Here is a 19,128-nt window from a genome sequence, read left to right on the forward strand (position 1 = left end):
ATAACTAGAGCACTTTCATCAGGTTTAAGGATACAATAAGGATATAAAAGCATAAATACATATGTGCATATTATGACAGTATCAAATTTTTATGTTGCGATAGCTAATTGCTTAAGCTTTAATCCCAGTGTTTTCACTATATTGGGATAAGTTGAAAAACAAAACAAAAAAGTGTTGTCATAACACATTTAATGACTTTTTTAATATAACAGAAGAACTGGACATCTAAATACACTAAATAAATGTTTCAAACTGCAAAAGAATTATAAAGAACAGTAGGTAGCCTAATAGTACAATACAGTCTCATTAGTTAACGCACAAATACAAGTGTTTTGTAGATGTTGTCACAGTTCTTCTGGATTTAGCCTGCCTCAGTTGTTTCTTTTTTTCATGTTATCCCAGATGGATTGGATGATGGTAAGATCAGATCCCTGTGTGGAGCACTTGCTGTAGTCAGACTCATTGTGCATACAAAAAACCTCACTGGATTATTACAATTAATTTCTACAATTAGTTGAAATTACAATTAGATTCCAACTCAGTGGTTTCTCTGTATGCTATTATACTGATTTGCACTTCACCCCTCCTAGATAAAGAATTGGAGGAGTTTTCTATCTGATTTTCATGTAGCTTCTCACAACATAAACATTTAAACATGCTGTTAGCATCTCTCCTTAAGAAAACATACAGAAAAGAGTCAGCGAGTGGATTTAAATACACCAAGATTCCTGACACTGATAATAAATAACCAATAAGTCTTAGACCCTGTTCAAAGGAAAACATCATAATAATGCCTTGAACAATGACTGGCATAAACAACACAGTGTAACTGAAAAGTACAAGGGCCAGAATCCCCAAAATCTTCTTCTGTTCATTAGGGGTTATTGCTACTGAATGAGACAGTGCCTTCCATGATCCCACGAAGGAAAACATAACCAGTGGATATGGTATCAATAGAACAAATACAATTACAAAAAATGCATGTGCCACATTCCCGTGAAGTGCAATAATCACATCAATCACAATTATTCCACATGATATTGCCCAAACCAACAAGCATATAAGAGACAAATTTTCAGAAGTATTATGAAGTCGGTACCAAACAGGGTATTTGATCATTATGTATCTTTCCACAGATATACACACCATGAAGCCAACATTAACTATTATGCTCAAGGAATAAATGTAGTAGATGAATGCAATTACAACACTGAATGTACAAACATTTAGGATAGGTCTGAAACAAATATGTATGACATCAGTGATAAAGAGGTTTATGATAAATACAGGAACAGGATGGTTAGGGCTGATCAGACGGCACAATCCATAGAATGCCAAGGACATGACAAGAAACTCAATGGAGAAAATAATCCATATAACCACAGTTTCAAATGTGGATCCACAAAGAATTTTTTCCAGAAATGTCAAATTCAATTCATCCATTTCCCATGGAAACTGGCTAATTTCCAGCTGGAATGTCCTATTGGTTGATGTTCCAGTATAAACCATTTCTTGTGTCTTGGATGGACACTGGATGCTAAAGTGGCGACAAAACAAAGTAATGTTTTAAATAAACAATTTAATTTCTTGTTCTGTTATCATAGTTTCTCATAGTCTTTATAGTTTAAATTTCAATTGATGCAACATTTTAAAACAAATTAATTATTATTTAATGTAGTTTATTCACGATAGTTTGTTTCCCACATTTTGTTATTGTTGTTCTTTTCAACTTTTGATTTAATTTTCTGAAAATATCCTACATCCTTCATCATTCTGTGAATTTAGGAATGCCCCCTGAGAATTTACACAATCTCAGTGGACGAAAGAAGCAGATAAATACTCTGTCCACAGATTCTGTCATTTTCATTTAAATGACAGCCAGTCTTAAGGAAAATGCAGTCTGTGAAATTAAAGGGATTCACCCTCAAGTTGTTACAGATCTATAAGATCCATTCTTCTGTTTAAGACAAATGAAGATATTTTGAAGAATGTTGGTAACCAAACAGTTTCTGGTTCCCTTTGAATCCTACAGTATGTTTGATTAGGAAAGAAATGTACTACACAATTATGAATATCCCTTTAACACCAGTCCACAGATGAATGACATCAAAACCACCTTTACAAATCTTTATCTTCAGCTATTGTTTTAGATATTTCATTATTAATTTGTTAATGGCAGAAATAAACATTAATAATGGAAATGTACAGTCCATAAATGTGTTTGTGTAGATATTTTAGATTAAAAATCCATTTTGATAATAGTTTTAATGTTAAAAAAATATGAAAACTTCTGAAACAGATTAGAGGAGCTTCATTAAACAAAAAAACATAGAATTATAACTTGGAATAAGACAACACAAAGTAAAAGAATAAAACTTACAATATTTAAAAATACAATGTACATTTATAGAGCACAATAGAAACTTGTCCAGACATACCTCCTGTGGTGATTATTTGTCCTTTCAGTTTTTGTGAAAGTGACACTTGTATTGAGCTGAAATACATGAGAAAAAAAAAATCTACCCTCTCATCATAGAATCATTTATTTATTTCCCAATAAAAGACAGTATAAAATATAAAAAATCTTGAAAGATATATATATTCATTTACAACACAAAGCAAAATCAATGCATAATCTGATTGTAACATTTACATAAATAATACCTTAAAAAGTATATTAATATTCTGAATCTGACAAATAATTCCCAAGACAATGCAAAATGACTGTGCAAACATAAAAAGCATAAGAAACAGGTTTACCTGACAATGAGCTGCTTCTGCTGGTTGATTATGGTAGAAAGTAACAGATGAAGAGACAATGCAGAGAGGGAGGAGCCACTAACACTTAACCAGATCCATTCACCATTAGCTCTGCATTTTCATCCTATCATCATGCAATCAGATTAATATTTCGCTAGCATTTCCTGAAACGTAATTGTTTAAAGGGACTGACAGAAAATGTTGTTACATTTCGAATGTGAATAATGATGAGTTCTCAGTAAAGTGGTTAAATTTGTTGTCTTTGATACTGACAGAAATAAAACTTAATACACACATTAAAGGGGATCAAATGTTTTATTTTTGGTCTAACGGTTAAAATTCAGGACTTCTCAATCACCACCATAACCACCATTTCAGATGAAGATGCACACACAACTGTCTTCACATCTCACATTTTAAGTTGTAGCTGGAAGGAAGTGTATGAACAGCGCTCTCTTCCACCCTCAATACCCATGGCTGAAGTGCCTTTGAGCAAGGCACTGAACACCCAGTTGCTCCCCAGGCGCTGGATTTATGGCTGCCCACGGCTCTGGGTGTGTGTTCACTTCTCACTGCTGTGTATGTTCACTTGGATGGGTTAAACGCACCAATTCCGAGTATGGGTTACCATATTTATTAAAAACTTTTTTTTAATCAGGGTCATGGCTTAGTGGTTAGAGCGTTTGATTCCTAACCTTATAATTGTGGGTTCGACTCCTAGGCCAGCAATGCCATGACTTAGGTGCCCTTGAGCAAGGCACCAAACCCCCAACTGCTCCCCAGGCACCGCAGCATAAATGGCTGACCACTGCTCTGGGTGTGTGTGCACATTGGATGGGTTAAATGCAGAGCACAAATTCTGAGTATGGGTCACCATACTTGGCTGTATGTCACTTTCACTTTTCACTCAATTTTGTAAGAAAGAAAAATGTGACAGCGTGACCTGCCCCTATTGGTTAGCGCAGTACACACACATGCACCACCCGTTGTTCCACAATAAACATATTTAAAACTGAATCATAAATTGAATCTAGCTGGGGTTCATTGTTGTACATGGATACAGCTCTGGGAGGATGACAGCCATAGAGCTGGGACGTGACACCCACTTTGAGTTAGCTTCTCAAGAGGCAGAGTGATCTTTTTCTGGCAGGTGGCAGGCATCTACTGGATCCTACCAGTGGTGTCAAAAGTATTGACATTCATTACTTAAGTACAAGTATAGATACTAGGGTTTTGCAGAAGAATCAACTCAAGCTTTTTACTCAAGTAACAGTGTAAAAGTACTGGTTTAAAAAACGACTTAAAGTATAAAAGTAATGTAAGGAAAAAAAATGCCATTAAGAACAAAAGCTTAGGCAGCGCTACAGGGTCCTATTGTGTACTGCACCTCCTCAAAAAAATTTTTTTTCTAAAAGCCATAGGGCATAATGACTATAATGCTACATTAAAATGTTCATGTTGAAAAATTTGGGATGCACTAGCTACCCGTTTCAGCCACATATATGCCCATTGAAAATGAACGCACTTTAATACAATGCAAATACATTAAAGGACTATAGATATAATGACCAGTTGCCTATAAGTATTATGGTGCAAAAGTCAAACTTCAGAGGCATGTCATCAATAACCTTTAATGGAATGGAAATGTACATCCAAGCTTAGCTGCAGGAATCTGCGAGTGCAATGGAAAAGAAAATTGGTGCAGGCTTCGTAACAATAACCCTTGCATGGTTGTCTATATACAATAAACATTATAGTGCTGTCAAAATGAATGAATAATCCAAGTGATTAATCAACTAAAAATGAAAAATAACTCATAATCCTGATACCTTCTTGACTGATATTGTAGTAAACCTAGACAGGAGACTTTATGTTGCGGCTAGAGGAGTCTACTCTACAGACCAAGCAACACCACAGGGGTAGAAACAGTAATCTTTATTTTATAATTCATGCAGTTACCAAACATGTCTGAAGGGGTCAGGTTCTGAAAGGACCACAATTCTGTGACCGCAGCTTTAGGACCCTAGTATTTTTGTGACAGCGCCACCTACTGTACTGAATCAACACTAATTAAAGATGGACGACGTGGACAGCAACCAGACGGTGAGTATCGATATTTAATTAAGTTTTATTTTATAACGTTTAAACGGTGCAAAGTTTACATAGTGAGAACTGCTAACTATAAATTAATAATTAATTCCCACCAAATTAAGAATTTGAGAGCTAGATTTATTAATTACTACGACGTTAATTCGTGGCCATGATTTCATAAATCCTTGTTGTGTTTTAATGATGAAGTATTATAAGTGAATCTAGCCTGCACATTAATTAAACTTATCAGATGACAAGAGCATGGTTGATGTAAGGTTTGTAAGATTTACCTGCAGCTTAATGTATTCGTGTGAATACTGGCTTAATAGTCGTTGTTTTACCATATTTATGTATAAAATATACATATATGTTAGCCTGTTGTTTTGGCATTGTTTTGCAATGATAAATGAGGCATTTGGCAATTTTAATAGCTTGTTACAATTTGGCCTAATCTGCAGGTCTACTCCACATACAAAAGTTTTTTCTCTCTCTCTCTCTGAAGAAAGAATTCGCTAAATAATTCAGTCAGCGACCAAGTGAACAAAAACACCGCATTTCATGATCACTCTTCTGCACGTCTCCGATTGGCCATTGTATTCGCGCAACAGAACCGTTGATTGGTTATCATGAAGCATTGTACGAAGGCTCAGCGCCAGCCAGCGAACACAGATTTGAATTTAGCAGCTGATGCTGCACTGAACGATCTAATCACAACAGTGTGATTATATTAAATATATAAAAAATATTATTCTGCTGTTTTTTTGGTCGTTTGGAAGCTGCATTTAAAATCAACTTGGCTCAGAAATCTTTGAATGGGCATGACGCCTCTGCCCTCGATGCCTGTGAAACGTTTCTCCCTCAAACAGCACACCAACGTTACTCTACACTACAGGCTACACACCGCAATAAAAACAACATATCTGCATGTTCTCACATCACATCGTTCTTGTAAAATAATAATAAGTAAATAAATAGCAAAATCACTTCGCTGAGTATGAAACAGCACTTACCAGCTTCGCGGTGTTGAAAATATCCTCTGACAATTAAAAAATGCGTGTGCAGCGTGACGAATCGTCCAGGTCGGAGGAGGAGGTCGTCGTCGTCAGGTCAAAGGTCATCATGTTGGTCATCTTATTGACGGCTAAATTATTATTCAAAATTTTACTAATATTTAGATTGGGCATGAGCAGGTATTCACAAAAGGAAACGTTATGACAAAAAAAAAAAAAAAAAAATAGAGGAAATTTTGCTTTGACAAAAGGGCACTTTGGGCACCAAAGGGCAAAGGGGCAGGTGCTCAAGCACCCAAATGCTGGTGGGGACTGACTCTCAGGCAATCGCGAATTTGTGTACAGTTTTTGGAGCTAAATGCTACAGCCCCGCTAAAAAAAAGCCTAGCGACGCCCGTGCGTCTTGTGTACATTTTGGAGAACCAGGACAAATTGATCGCTCAGGCATTTAAGAGTCACCAAAATGAAGCACCGAAATCTGCGTCCTTATTCGGGTCGGTGCATACCGGTTCCATACCCAACCCTACTTTTAAGAAATATATTTTTTGACAAACGAACCCAAAACTGGCTATGTCCTTGCAGGAGTGTGATGTGATTTGTGTCATGTGCAGGTGCAATGGATCTCGTACAAACCAGAGTATGTGAGCGGAGCGTGGAGTGGAGCGGTGTGATTTTGACAGGAGCGAGGAGCGGATTTTTTAAAAGTCAGAGCGTTGTGGTTTTCACTCACTCCAAGAGCGCTCCACCACCGCTCCATCACGAGTACAATTCATGCCAACAGCCCGTAATATAACTGCATATTTAGCAAGTATTCACGTTAAACATATTTAACTATAGCTTGATACAGATGGATCTCTCAAATCAGAAGGTTACAATGACGACAATAGCCGAGCGGGAAGTTATAGGTTAGTTCTCAAGGAGTTTGTCTGTTCCTTTTAAGGAATATTTTCGGGTCGAAGCATGATTTAAACAGTTACAGCACATTCACAAGCAATCGCTTTTGCAATAATGCATTCAAACAAATGTAATCTTACAGCGTTACTTCATCTGTATCTGATTTTGAATGAGCAGAAATCTGTAAGAAATGCATTGATCTGTAGATAAAATAAAAATATACTGTTATTTTCATCACAAACAAAATTTGCACAGCAGAATACAGTAATTATATTAATGCTGACATCCATGTTATTAGTTTGGCATGTGGTAGGAAAAAAAAGTTTGCACACAATAGCCTAAACCACTTTGAAACTCTCCTGTTATTTTAATTTTTATTTGAATATAGGCTACGTTATGAACATAACATTTCAAACATACTGATATACTTTAGCCACGGAGCGAAGGCGGAGGTGTTTCTGGTATCACTGAGCGCGGAGTGGAGCGGGAGCGGGAAGTTGTGAACCTGGAGCGGAGCTGGAGCGGAGTGATTATTAAATGCTCTGAGCACGGAGGGGAAATTGTTGCCACTCCACTCCGCTCACACACTCTGGTACAAACCAATAGGGTGTCGGAATATGTTTATAGTTCTCTTCCAACCACAATCAAATTCACTCCATCCGGATGGCCGGATGTATCTGGATAGGTTTTTTTTTGTGTTTTTTTTGTAGAATGATGACAAGCCGTAATGAAAACAAGCCGAAATAAAATAGCAGTAATGAAGCAATTTTTTAAATGCAAGGAGTAGAAAGTACAGATACTTGCGTGAAAATGTAAGGAGTAGAAGTAAAAAGTCGGCTGAAAAATAATTACTCAAGTAAAGTATAGATACCCCAAATTCATTGCACACCAACTGAAATATTTCAGGTCTTTTATTGTTTTAATACTGATGATTTTGGCATACAGCTCATGAAAACCCCAAATTCCTATCTCAAAAAATTAGCATATTTCATCCGACCAATAAAAGAAAAGTGTTTTTAATACAAAAAAAGTGTCAACCTTCAAATAATTATGTTCAGTTATGCACTCAATACTTGGTCGGGAATCCTTTTGCAGAAATGACTGCTTCAATGTGGCGTGGCATGGAGGCAATCAGCCTGTGGCACTGCTGAGGTGTTATGGAGGCCCAGGATGCTTTGATAGCGGCCTTAAGCTCATCCAGAGTCTTGGGTCTTGCATCTCTCAACTTTCTCTTCACAATATCCCACAGATTCTCTATGGGGTACAGGTCAGGAGAGTTGGCAGGCCAATTGAGCACAGTAATACCATGGTCAGTAAACCATTTACCAGTGGTTTTGGCACTGTGAGCAGGTGCCAGGTTGTGCTGAAAAAACGAAATCTTCATCTCCATAAAGCTTTTCAGCAGATGGAAGCGTGAAGTGCTCCAAAATCTCCTGATAACTAGCTGCATTGACCCTGCCCTTGATAAAACACAGTGGACCAACACCAGCAGCTGACATGGCACCCCAGACCATCACTGACCTTGGGTACTTGACACTGGACTTTAGGCATTTTGGCATTTCCTTCTCCCCAGTCTTCCTCCAGACTCTGGCACCTTGATTTCCAAATGACATGCAAAATTTGCTTTCATCCGAAAAAAGTACTTTGGACCACTGAGCAACAGTCCAGTGCTGCTTCTCTGTAGCCCATTTCCAGCACACGCCTGTGCACGGTGGCTCTGGATGTTTCTACTCCAGACTCAGTCCACTGCTTCCGCAGGTCCCCCAAGGTCTGGAATCGGTCCTTCTCCACAATCTTCCTCAGGGTCCGTTCACCTCTTCTCGTTGTGCAGCGTTTTCTTGCCTCACTTTTTCCTTCCCACAGACTTCCCACTGAGGTGCCTTGATACAGCACTCTGGGAACAGCCTATTCGTTCAGAAATTTCTTTCTGTGTCTTACCCTCTCGCTTGAGGGTGTCAATGATGGCCTTCTGGACAGCAGTCAGGTCGGCAGTCTTACCCATGATTGCGGTTTTGAGTAATGAACCAGGCTGGGAGTTTTTAAAAGCCTCAGGAATCTTTTGCAGGTGTTTAGAGTTAATTAGTTGATTCAGATGATTAGGTTAATAGCTCGTTTAGAGAACCTTTTCATGATATGCTAATTTTTTGAGTAATTTTTTGAGTTTTTGAGGAATTTTGGGTTTTCATGAGCTGTATGCCAAAATTATTAGTATTAAAACAATAAAAGACCTGAAATATTTCAGTTGGTGTGCAATAAATCTAAAATATATGAAAGTTTAATTTTTATCATTACATTATGGAAAATAATGAACTTTTATCACAATATGCAAATTGTTTGAGAAGAACCTGTATTTGTACTTCGTTACTTGACACCTCTGGATCCACCACTCTCTATCTGTGCTGGTAGATCAACTGATGGATTTAAAAGTAGTCTACAACCAGAGATGACTGAGGAAATTATTTGGGGAAAACTGCTGTACTATTTTTATATGTAATATATGCTGAAATATACTATAATAAATTATATTATTACATTTAGCAGACACTTTATCCAAAGCATCTTACAGTGCATTCATGCTAACATTTTTTTTTTTACCTAACTTTACCTCTGTTCCTTAACATAGTATATTGATACTGAGAGGACAAGTAAGCAAGCTGTGCTTTTTATTGCTGTATGTTAGTGGGGAAAAATTAGGCCCGTTTTTTGAAGATGACACTACCAAATATAGGTTGTAAACCTCTAATTTAATCAGCTTTTACTGAAGACACATTGAGTGGAATATAAATTCTCACTTATTGATTTTATGAGTAGCCCCTCACTGCAGAACACAAGATCCAGGGGGTGTGGTTGTATCCACATCTAGGGGGTGAACATAGGTTTAGGGGTGGAAGTGGGTGGGTATAAGGGTCAGGGGGTGGAGACAAGTAGGTTTAGGTATATATATATATATATATATAAGGTGGGAGGAGTTGGATCTGGATTCAACCACACCCCCTGGATCTTGTGTTCTGCAGTGAGGACCATCTCGATTAACAGAATTGTGGGTTAAAGATACAATAAGGATATAAAAGTATAAATACATATGTGCATATTATGACAGTATCATTTTTTTATGTTGCGATAGCTAATTGCTTAAGCTTTAATCACAGTGTTTTCACGATATTGGGAAAAGTTGAAAAAAGGTGATGTCATAACACATTTAATGACTTTTTTAATATAACAAAAGAACTGGACATCTAAATACACCAAAAGAATAGGCTACACAAAAATTCATAAAATAAATGTTTCAAACAGATTAAAGTGCTAAAGAATTATAAAGAACAGTAGGTAGCCTAATAGTACAATACCGTCTCAGTTAATGCACAAATACAAGTGTTTTGTAGATGTTGCCACAGTTCTTCTGGATTTAGCCTGCCTCAGATTTGTTTTTGTTTTTTTCATGTTATCCCAGATGGATTGGATGATGGTGAGATCAGATCCCTGTGTGGAGCACTTGCTGTAGTCAGACTCATTGTGCATGCAAAAAACCTCACTGGATTGTTACAATTAATTTCTATAATTAGTTGAAATTACAATTAGATTCTAACTCAGTGGTTTCTCTGTATGCTATTATACTGATTTGCACTTCACCCCTCCTAGATAAAGAATTGGAGGAGTTTTCTATTTGATTTTCATGTAGCTTCTCACAACATAAACATTTAAACATGCTGTTAGCATCTCTCCTTAAGAAAACGTAAAGAAAAGAGTCAGCGAGTGGATTTAAATACACCAAGATTCCTGACACTGATAATAAATAACCATTAAGTCTTAGACTCTGTTCAAAGAAAAACATAATAATGCCTTGAACAATGACTGGCATAAACAACACAGTGTAACTGAAAAGTACAAGGGCCAGAATCCCCAAAATCTTCTTCTGTTCATTAGGGGTTATTGCTACTGAATGAGACAGTGCCTTCCATGATCCCACGAAGGAAAACACAACCAGTGGATATGGTATCAATAGAACAAATGCACTTTTGAAAAATGCATGTGCCATATTCCCGTGAAGGGCAATAATCACATCAATCACATTTATTCCACATGATATTGCCCAAACCAACAAGCATATCAGAGACAAATTTTTAGAAGTATTATGAAGTCGGTACCACACAGGGTATTTGATCATTATGTATCTTTCCACAGATATACACACCATGAAGCCAACATTAACTATTATGCTCAAGGAATAAATGTAGTAGATGAATGCAATTACAACACTGAATGTACAAAAATTTAGGATAGGTCTGAAACAAATCTGTATGACATCAGTGATAAAGAGGTTTATGATAAATACAGGAACAGGATGGTTAGGGCTGATCAGACGGCACAATCCATAGAATGCCAAGGACATGACAAGAAACTCAACGGAGAAAATAATCCATATAACCACAGTTTCAAATGTGGATCCACAAAGAATTTTTTCCAGAAATTTCAAATTCAATTCATCAATTTCCCATGGAAACTGGTTAATTTCCAGCTGGAATGTCCTATTGCTTGATGTTCCAGTATAAACCATTTCTTGTGTCTTGGATGGACACTGGATGCTAAAGTGGCGACAAAACGAAGTAATGTGTTAAATAAACAATAGATTTTTTTGTTCTGTTATCATCATTTCTCATAGAGTCTTTATAGTTTAAATTTCAATTGATGCGACATTTTAAAACAAATTAATTATTATTTAATGTAGTTTATTCACAATAGTTTGTATCCCAAATTTTGTGTTGTTGTTCCTTTCAATTGAATTTTCTGAAAATATCCTCCATCTTTCATCATTCTGTGAATTTAGGAAAGCCCCCTGAGAATTTACACAATCTCAGTGGATAAAAGAAGCAGATAAATACTCTGTCCACAGATTCTGTCAATTTCATTTAAATGACAGCCAGTCTTAAGGAAAATGCAGTCTGTGAAATTAAAGGAATTCACCCTCAAGTTGTTACAGATCTATAAGATCCATTCTTCTGTTTAAGACAAATGAAGATATTTTGAAGAATGTTGGTAACCAAACAGTTTCTGGTTCCCTTTGAATCCTACAGTATGTTTGATGAGGAAAGAAATGTACTACACAATGATGAATATCCCTTTAACACCAGTCCACAGATGAATGCTATCAAGTCCACCTTTACAAATCTTTATCTTCAGCTATTGTTTTAAATATTTAATTATTAATTTGTTAATGGCATAAATAAACATTAATAAAGGAAATGTACAGTCCATAAATGTGCTTTGTGTAGATATTTTAGATTAAAAAATCTATTTCGATAATAGTTTTACTGTTAAAAATATGAAAACTTGTGAAACAGATTAGAGGATCTTCATTAAACACAAAAATTATGGAATTATAAGTAGGAATAAGACAACACAAAGTAAACGAATAAAACTTACAATGTTTAAAAATACAATGTACATTTATATAGCACAATAGAAACTTGTCCAGACATACCTCCTGTGGTGATTATTTGTCCTTTCAGTTTTTGTGAAAGTGACACTTGTATTGAGCTGAAATACATGAGAAAAAAAACTACCCTCTCATCATAGAATCATTTATTTAATTTCTAATAAAAGACAGTTTAAAATATTACAATTCTTGAAAGATATTTATATTCATTTACAACAAAGCAAAATCATTGCATAATCCGATTGTAACATTTACATAATACCTTAAAATAAAATAAATATTATGAATCTGACAAGTATTTCCCAAGACAATGCACAATGACTGTGCAAACATAAAAAGCATAAGAAACAGGTTTACCTGACAATGAGCTGCTTCTGCTGGTTGATTATGGTAGAAAGTAACAGATGAAGAGACAATGCAGAGAGGGAAGCACCACTAACACTTAACCAGATCCATCCACCATTAGCTCTGCATTTTCCTCCTATCATCATGCAATCAGATTAATATATGGCTAGTATTTCCTGAAACGTAATTATGCTCAAAGGGACTGACAGAAATGTTGTTACATTTAAAATGTGAATAATGATGAGTACTCAGTAAAGTGGTTAAATTTGTTAAATTGTTTCATGTGCTGTCTTTGATATTGATGCAGAACCTGATTTTACCAAGTGAGACATGTTCCTGGGACATCATCTTTGTTGTCCCTGGAACAACATTGTGATTAACCAGTCAGATTGGAAGAACCAGTTTTTAAAACACACATTAAAGGAGATCAAAATTGTTATTTTTGCTCTAACGGTTAAAATTCAGCGCTTCTCAGTCACATGTTTGTTAGTTTTAACACAACAGCTTATGGATTGAAGGGCTACACCTGATTTTCACACCGCTTTTTACAACCCAAAACTCTAAACATGAGATTAGCATCCTTCCTTATGAAAACATACAGCAAAGAGTCAGCAAGTGGATTTAAATACAACATGATTCCTGACACCGAATGTAAACAATCGTAGTAGCTACTTGTTCCATGCTTAAAGGATACTGCAAAAATTATGTTTTTCACAATGCTTGGTAGGAACAACACAGTGTAATTGAAAAGTACAAGAGCCAGAATCATCAAAATCTTCTTTCTTTCATCAGGGGTGACTGCGACCGAATGAGACAGTGCCTTCCACGAACCCACGAAGGAAAACACAACCAGTGGATAAGGTAACAAAAAAATAAATAGACTCAGAAGAAATGCAAGTTCCACATCTACTGCAAGTGCAATAATCACATCCATCACCATAAATCCACAGAGTGTTGCCCAAACTAAAAAGCATATCAGAACTGAATTCCTACTCGAATGATGAAGACGGTACCAAACAGGGTATTTTATCATTATGTATCTTTCCATTGAGATACAGACCATGAAGCCAATGTTAACTACTATGCTCAGGATATAAATATAAAATACAAAAAAGAATACAATCTTTTTTAGATTAAATGTACAAAAATTCAGAACAGGCTTGACACAAATCTGTATGATATCAGAAACAAACAGATTTATGATGAATAATGGGACAGCATGGTTAGAGCTAAGCAGACAACACAATCCATAGAGTGCCAGACAAATGACAGCAAACTCAATGAAGAAAATAATCCAGATAACCACCATTTCAGTTGAAGATGCACACACAGTTGTCTTCACAGATGTCCAGTTTAATTTCTCCAGTAACCAAGCTAAATAGTTTACTTCCAACTGGTATGTCATGTTGCTTGAGGTTTCAGGGTAGGCCATATTCGGTGAACTGGGCTTAGAATGTTCAAACTGAAATGAAAACAAATATGTTTTTGATTCAAAATTCATGTAATCTGCTTTTTCATGTAAATTTTGTGTTGTATTATAATCTCGTGATATTATTTACTAATTCTGACCAAAGATCTTCTTAATTTGGCACTGGCACTGCAGAATTCCCTGCACTAAGATAATTATTATTAATTCAGTAAACAAATAGACAACTGAACAGTGATTCACCTGCCAATTAAATAAGTTAACTGTATTGTTATCCCATGCACTTTGAAACACATATAATCAAACCTTAATTGTATGTTGTGATTTAGATTTCTGTCTGTCCTGTCAGTTTTTGTGATACTCCTAGACCTGAAACACATAACAAGAATATGCATCATTGCCATTATAAAATAATCCATTAATAATCAGTAGAAAATACTTGGAAAAAAAAAAAGTCTAAGAATTGAATAATGGGCTTGCAGATAAGAAAGAACAAAGGAAAGGTTTTTACCTGACACAGAGGCTGTTGGCTGATATGGTTGGCAGTAACTGATGAAGAAACAACATTGCAGAGAAAGGGAGGAGTTCTTAATGCTTAATTTCCTCAATAGGTTATGTATTTTAGTTAATATGGGAGAGTTCTAAGAGTAATAGTTGGCTAAAATGTCCTGAAATACAATTATGATAACTCTGGATTACAAAAATGAATAATGATGAGTGGCTGGTAAAATGGTTAACTTGGCTGTGTATGGAATCACTTCTTAGATGGTTTAAGATAAAGGAACAAGTGGTCTTTGTACATCTTGGAGGTTACGAATGTACTTTTGATGTAATTCTGGTGTATTCAGACTGAATGTAGCTCAATGTAGATTTGTTTTTATGTTAAAATATTAATTATCACCATATATTTCTGACATTATCTACCATACTAATTTGATATTGCTCGCTTTATAATCTAAAACACAAGAGCAGCGCATTAGCATTCCATTAGCCTGTTAGCTTGTTATTCGTGACTACCATTAATTTATTCTCTCTCTCTTGCTTTGTTCTTCACAAGTTCATCAAACAACTGTGGTAAGCTGGAACCAAACTTTAATTAAGGATAGTAAGAATGTGAGGGCATTACATACGGCTTTGGATGCAACTATCTTAGCAAGTCCAATACATTGTTCGGTTCCTGTTGCAGAGCCCCCGCAGCAGGGTGACTTCCGCTGATCTCTCAAGAAATATGGCACATAGTCTTAGAGTTTGTACTTGACTAACTGGGGCCCAGGTCAGGAAGTAGACAGACTGGCTAAACTGACCGTCTGCTAACTACCTCATGTCACAGAAGTCAGTTATTTCTCAGCACATAGAAACCCTTTCACTCAGATGTCATACTATAGAGATATCACTCTATAGAGAGTCTGTTCCCTGAACTAGCAAATACAAAAAACATCCAAAACAATTTAAGGGTAGCAATTTAACTGATGTTCAAAAAATAAAAAAATAAAAAAACAGATATCATTCAGATAAACAAATGATAAAGCTAGACAAATTAATATTAGATCCCTTTCTACAAACCCACTTTTTTATAAATTATATGATTACAGATCATAACATGCTTTGTTTGACAGAAACCTGGCTAAAACCAGATGATTACATTATTTTAAATGAGTCTACCCTCTATTGGGGTAAGACAACACGTGTCAGGGTTTAGTCATTGTCGGAATCATACTTTAGATTTAATACTGCATTTAAATTTTGCAGCAGAGTGATGATATCTTGGATCATTATCTACTCTCATGTATACTCCATATAAAGCTGCACATTCAACTCCTTGTTACAAATCTGGTAGGAATATCACTTCTACCACATAAGACGTATTATAAATAATATTGTAAATAATTTTCCAATTCCTCAGCATAGCCAATAGCTCAGAAAACATCATGATGTAACAAACTATTAAATCTCTCTTTTCTAGAACTTTAGATACGGTTGCTCCTTTACACTTAAAGAAGATAAAGGAAAACAGTTTGACACCGTGGTATAATGAGCACACCTGTGCCTTAAAGAGAGCAGCCCGGAAAATGGAGTGCAGGTGGAAGAAAACAAAACTAGAGGTATTTCATATTGCATGGCGGGAAAGTACTTCTTACAGAAAAGCTCTGAAAACTTCTAGATCTACTTACTTTTCGTCTCTCTTAGAAGAGAACAAACACAGTCCCAGGCATTTAATCAATACAGTGGCTAAATTAACGAAAAATAAAACCAACAGAAACAGAGATTTCCCAATAGCACAGCAGTAATGACTTTATGAACTTCTTTACTTCCAAGATCAATGCTATTAGAGATAAAATTATAACCATATAGCCGTCAGCCATAGTATCAATCAGAAATGCACTATAGATCACCTGAAGAACAATTCCACTCATTCTCGGATATAGGACTGGAAGAATTTTATAAATTATAAATTGTTAAATCATCAAAACCTACAACATGTTAGATACTATTCCATCTAAGCTACTAAAAAAGGTGCTTTCTGGAAGTCAAAGATCCTCTTCTAATTAATAATTCATCATTTCATAGCATTAAATGACGAGATATCATATCGATCACAAGTACAGCATGGAGTGCCACAAGACTCTGTACTAGGACAATTGCTTTTCACACTTTACATGTTACCCTTGAGAGATATTATCAAGAAACATGGTGTTAGCTTTCACTGTTATGCTGATGATACTCAGTTCTATATTTCCTTGCGGCCCGATGAAACATACAAATTAGAACATTTTGAAAAACTTACGGAATGCATAGTTGATAAAAATAACTGTATGACTAGTAATTTCCTACTGCTAAATTCTGAAAAAAAAAAAACACAGAGATGTTAATTATTGGACCCAAAACCTCTGCATGTATAACCCAAAACACTGTCTAACACTTGATAGCTGGGCTGTTAATTCTTCATCATCAGTTAGGAAGCTAGGTGTGCAATTTGATATTTCCAGCTGGTCTAAAATGCAGCAGCTAGAGTTCTTACTAGAATCAGGAAGTACGACCATATAAGCCGGGTTTTGTCATCTCTGCACTGGCTCCCTATTGAATAATGAATACATTTTAAAACATTGCTAATTACTTATAAAGCCCTGAATGGTTTAGCTCCTCAATACTTGAGCAAGCTCATCTCGCATTATAGACCTTCACGTCCGCTGCAATCTCAAAACTCTGGCCATTTGATAATACCTAGAATATCAAAATCAACTGCAGGCATCAGATCCTTTTTCTACCAAAACTCTGGAACAATCTATTTAGTGTTCTTCAGTAGGCAGACACACTCTGTCAGTTTAATTCTAGATTAAAGACCCATCTCTTTAACCTGGAATACACATAACACCCTACGTCCCCCTTGGAATTATAGGTTCTATCTGCATTCCAAGTAGTTTTGAGATACTGAGCTTCAAAGTTTTGCATTCCATTCGACTGTGTAGATAGAACCTTATTGTTTTTAAAATAAAAATCCCATGATGTACACAACATAAAACAAACCTTTCACATAATGTAAATAAATTGTCACAGAATAACATTATAGGAATAACTAAATTTTGACAAAAATGTCAGATAGAACCTTATAATTCCAAAGGGATGACTATCATATTTAAACAATTTAAATCTGTTAAAGGATTGTTGGGCTGCATTAATTAGGTAAACCGGAACAGAATTGTTTTATGTAACCTTGGCCAGATCTGTGCCTTGCCACAATTATGTCTCTTAGCACTTTAAGCAGTTCCTTTGACCTCATGATTCTCCTTTGCTCTGACATGCACTGTGAACTGTAAGGTCTTATATAGACAGGTGTGTGGCTTTCCTAATCAAGCCCAATCAGTATAATCAAACATCTCAAGTATGATCCGAAGAAAAGGACAGCAATTGAGTTAAATATATGTGTGTCACAGCAAAGGGTCTGAATACTTAGGACCATGTGATATTTCAGTTTTTCTTTTTTAATAAATCTGCAAAAATGTCAACAATTCTGTTAATTCAAATTAATCAAGCATAATCAAGGTGAATCTAGCCATGTAATGTCTAGTTATACTTCCATTATAATCATATGGGCCTGTGTGTAAAATGAAAAAGCCTGCATAGCAGAAAATGTACAGACCCTTCAGCATCTGGAAACATACAAGTGGGCCTTGTTCTTTACCATAAGTTTTGGGGGACCCTTCTCTCTTGGGAGGAATCGAATTGTATGCATAAGGAAAACTTTATGAAATGTGTATAACATGCCTAACCCTGTATAAACATAAAAACTATATAAAAGGAGAAGCCGAATAACAATTTGGAGATCTTCTCTGCAAAGAACCTCTCGGCTTTACTTTCTTTGAAATAAAGTCTAATCTTCTGGAAACAAAACCCCAAGACTGAGTGTGATTCTTCAGATAAGGGGCAGACGACACTACATTATCAAACAAGTACATCTTTGATAGACTACCACTCAGGAGAGGCAACAAGAGGAGCTCGAATGGAAAATGTATACCCCTCCTTTGCCCCATTATAACCCCCAATGCCACCTCACTGCAATGGCGGTCGTGGAACTGAACTGCGGAGTGTAGGAGCTCAACTGGGTGGAACCGATTATTGTGACCGCATCAAACAACACGCATTTAACTCCCTCGAGAGCTAAGCGTGCCTAGTTCCAGGGTCACTATAATCCCCTCAAAATAACTTTAACAGGGGTCACTGGCCAGAACCAAAGGAATCAGTCTCTAGAAGGGTTGAGGGAAGAAATTGAATGTGGATCAATGAAAGGCTCTGTCCTTCCCGGGCTTATTACAAGAGGTCTTCTTCTTGCCCTCTATAAGGTGTCTGGATGTTGTCCTAACATCTTTATCTGATGGTGTTGGACAGTTGCTTATGTTGGTACACCAAGATCCAATCAAAATGTAGCAAACCTTTGTCCACTGTTGTGGTCAGAGAGGGCCATAAACCGGGTCCTGGAATGTGCTGTTCACCATAGTTGTTAAACAAATCTATATGAGTTTCTTCTGTTGAACACAAAAGAAGTATTTTAAAGAATGTTGTTAACCAAAAAGGTTCTGGTCCCCTTTGACTTAAATTAAATTTAAAAATATGACAAAAAAATAAAAAAATAAGAAAATGCAATGCAAACTGCTAAACAAACTTACATTTAC

The 19,128-nt window shown here is 36.1% G+C and overlaps 1 protein-coding gene across 4 annotated transcripts; it reads right to left on the minus strand.

The window, feature by feature from the left end:
- Nucleotides 1-201: 201 nt before the first annotated feature.
- LOC128017019 (proto-oncogene Mas-like) lies at nucleotides 202-13,064 on the minus strand. Of its 4 annotated transcripts, XM_052602062.1 has the most exons (4): nucleotides 5,862-5,925; nucleotides 2,761-2,884; nucleotides 2,439-2,494; nucleotides 202-1,537 (listed from the first exon to the last, which is right to left on the minus strand). In XM_052602062.1, exon 4 carries the CDS (start codon nucleotides 1,507-1,509, stop codon nucleotides 511-513), a length of 999 nt encoding a protein of 332 aa, XP_052458022.1. In that variant the 5' UTR covers nucleotides 1,510-1,537; nucleotides 2,439-2,494; nucleotides 2,761-2,884; nucleotides 5,862-5,925; the 3' UTR covers nucleotides 202-510. The 4 variants fall into 4 exon arrangements, with proteins under 4 accessions (XP_052458022.1, XP_052458023.1, XP_052458025.1 ...); XM_052602063.1 differs by lacking the exons at nucleotides 2,761-2,884; nucleotides 5,862-5,925 and adding an exon at nucleotides 12,547-13,064; XM_052602065.1 differs by lacking the exons at nucleotides 2,439-2,494; nucleotides 2,761-2,884; nucleotides 5,862-5,925 and adding exons at nucleotides 12,235-12,290; nucleotides 12,547-13,064.
- Between the last annotated feature and the right edge of the window lie 6,064 nt (nucleotides 13,065-19,128).

This window comes from Carassius gibelio, chromosome A7 (genome assembly GCF_023724105.1).
Source record: "Carassius gibelio isolate Cgi1373 ecotype wild population from Czech Republic chromosome A7, carGib1.2-hapl.c, whole genome shotgun sequence".
NCBI lineage: Eukaryota > Metazoa > Chordata > Actinopteri > Cypriniformes > Cyprinidae > Carassius > Carassius gibelio.

Excerpts from the sequence above, each read along its gene's own strand:
- LOC128017019 (XM_052602063.1), bottom strand. The coding sequence starts at position 1,509 with ATGGTTTATACTGGAACATCAACCAATAGGACATTCCAGCTGGAAATT.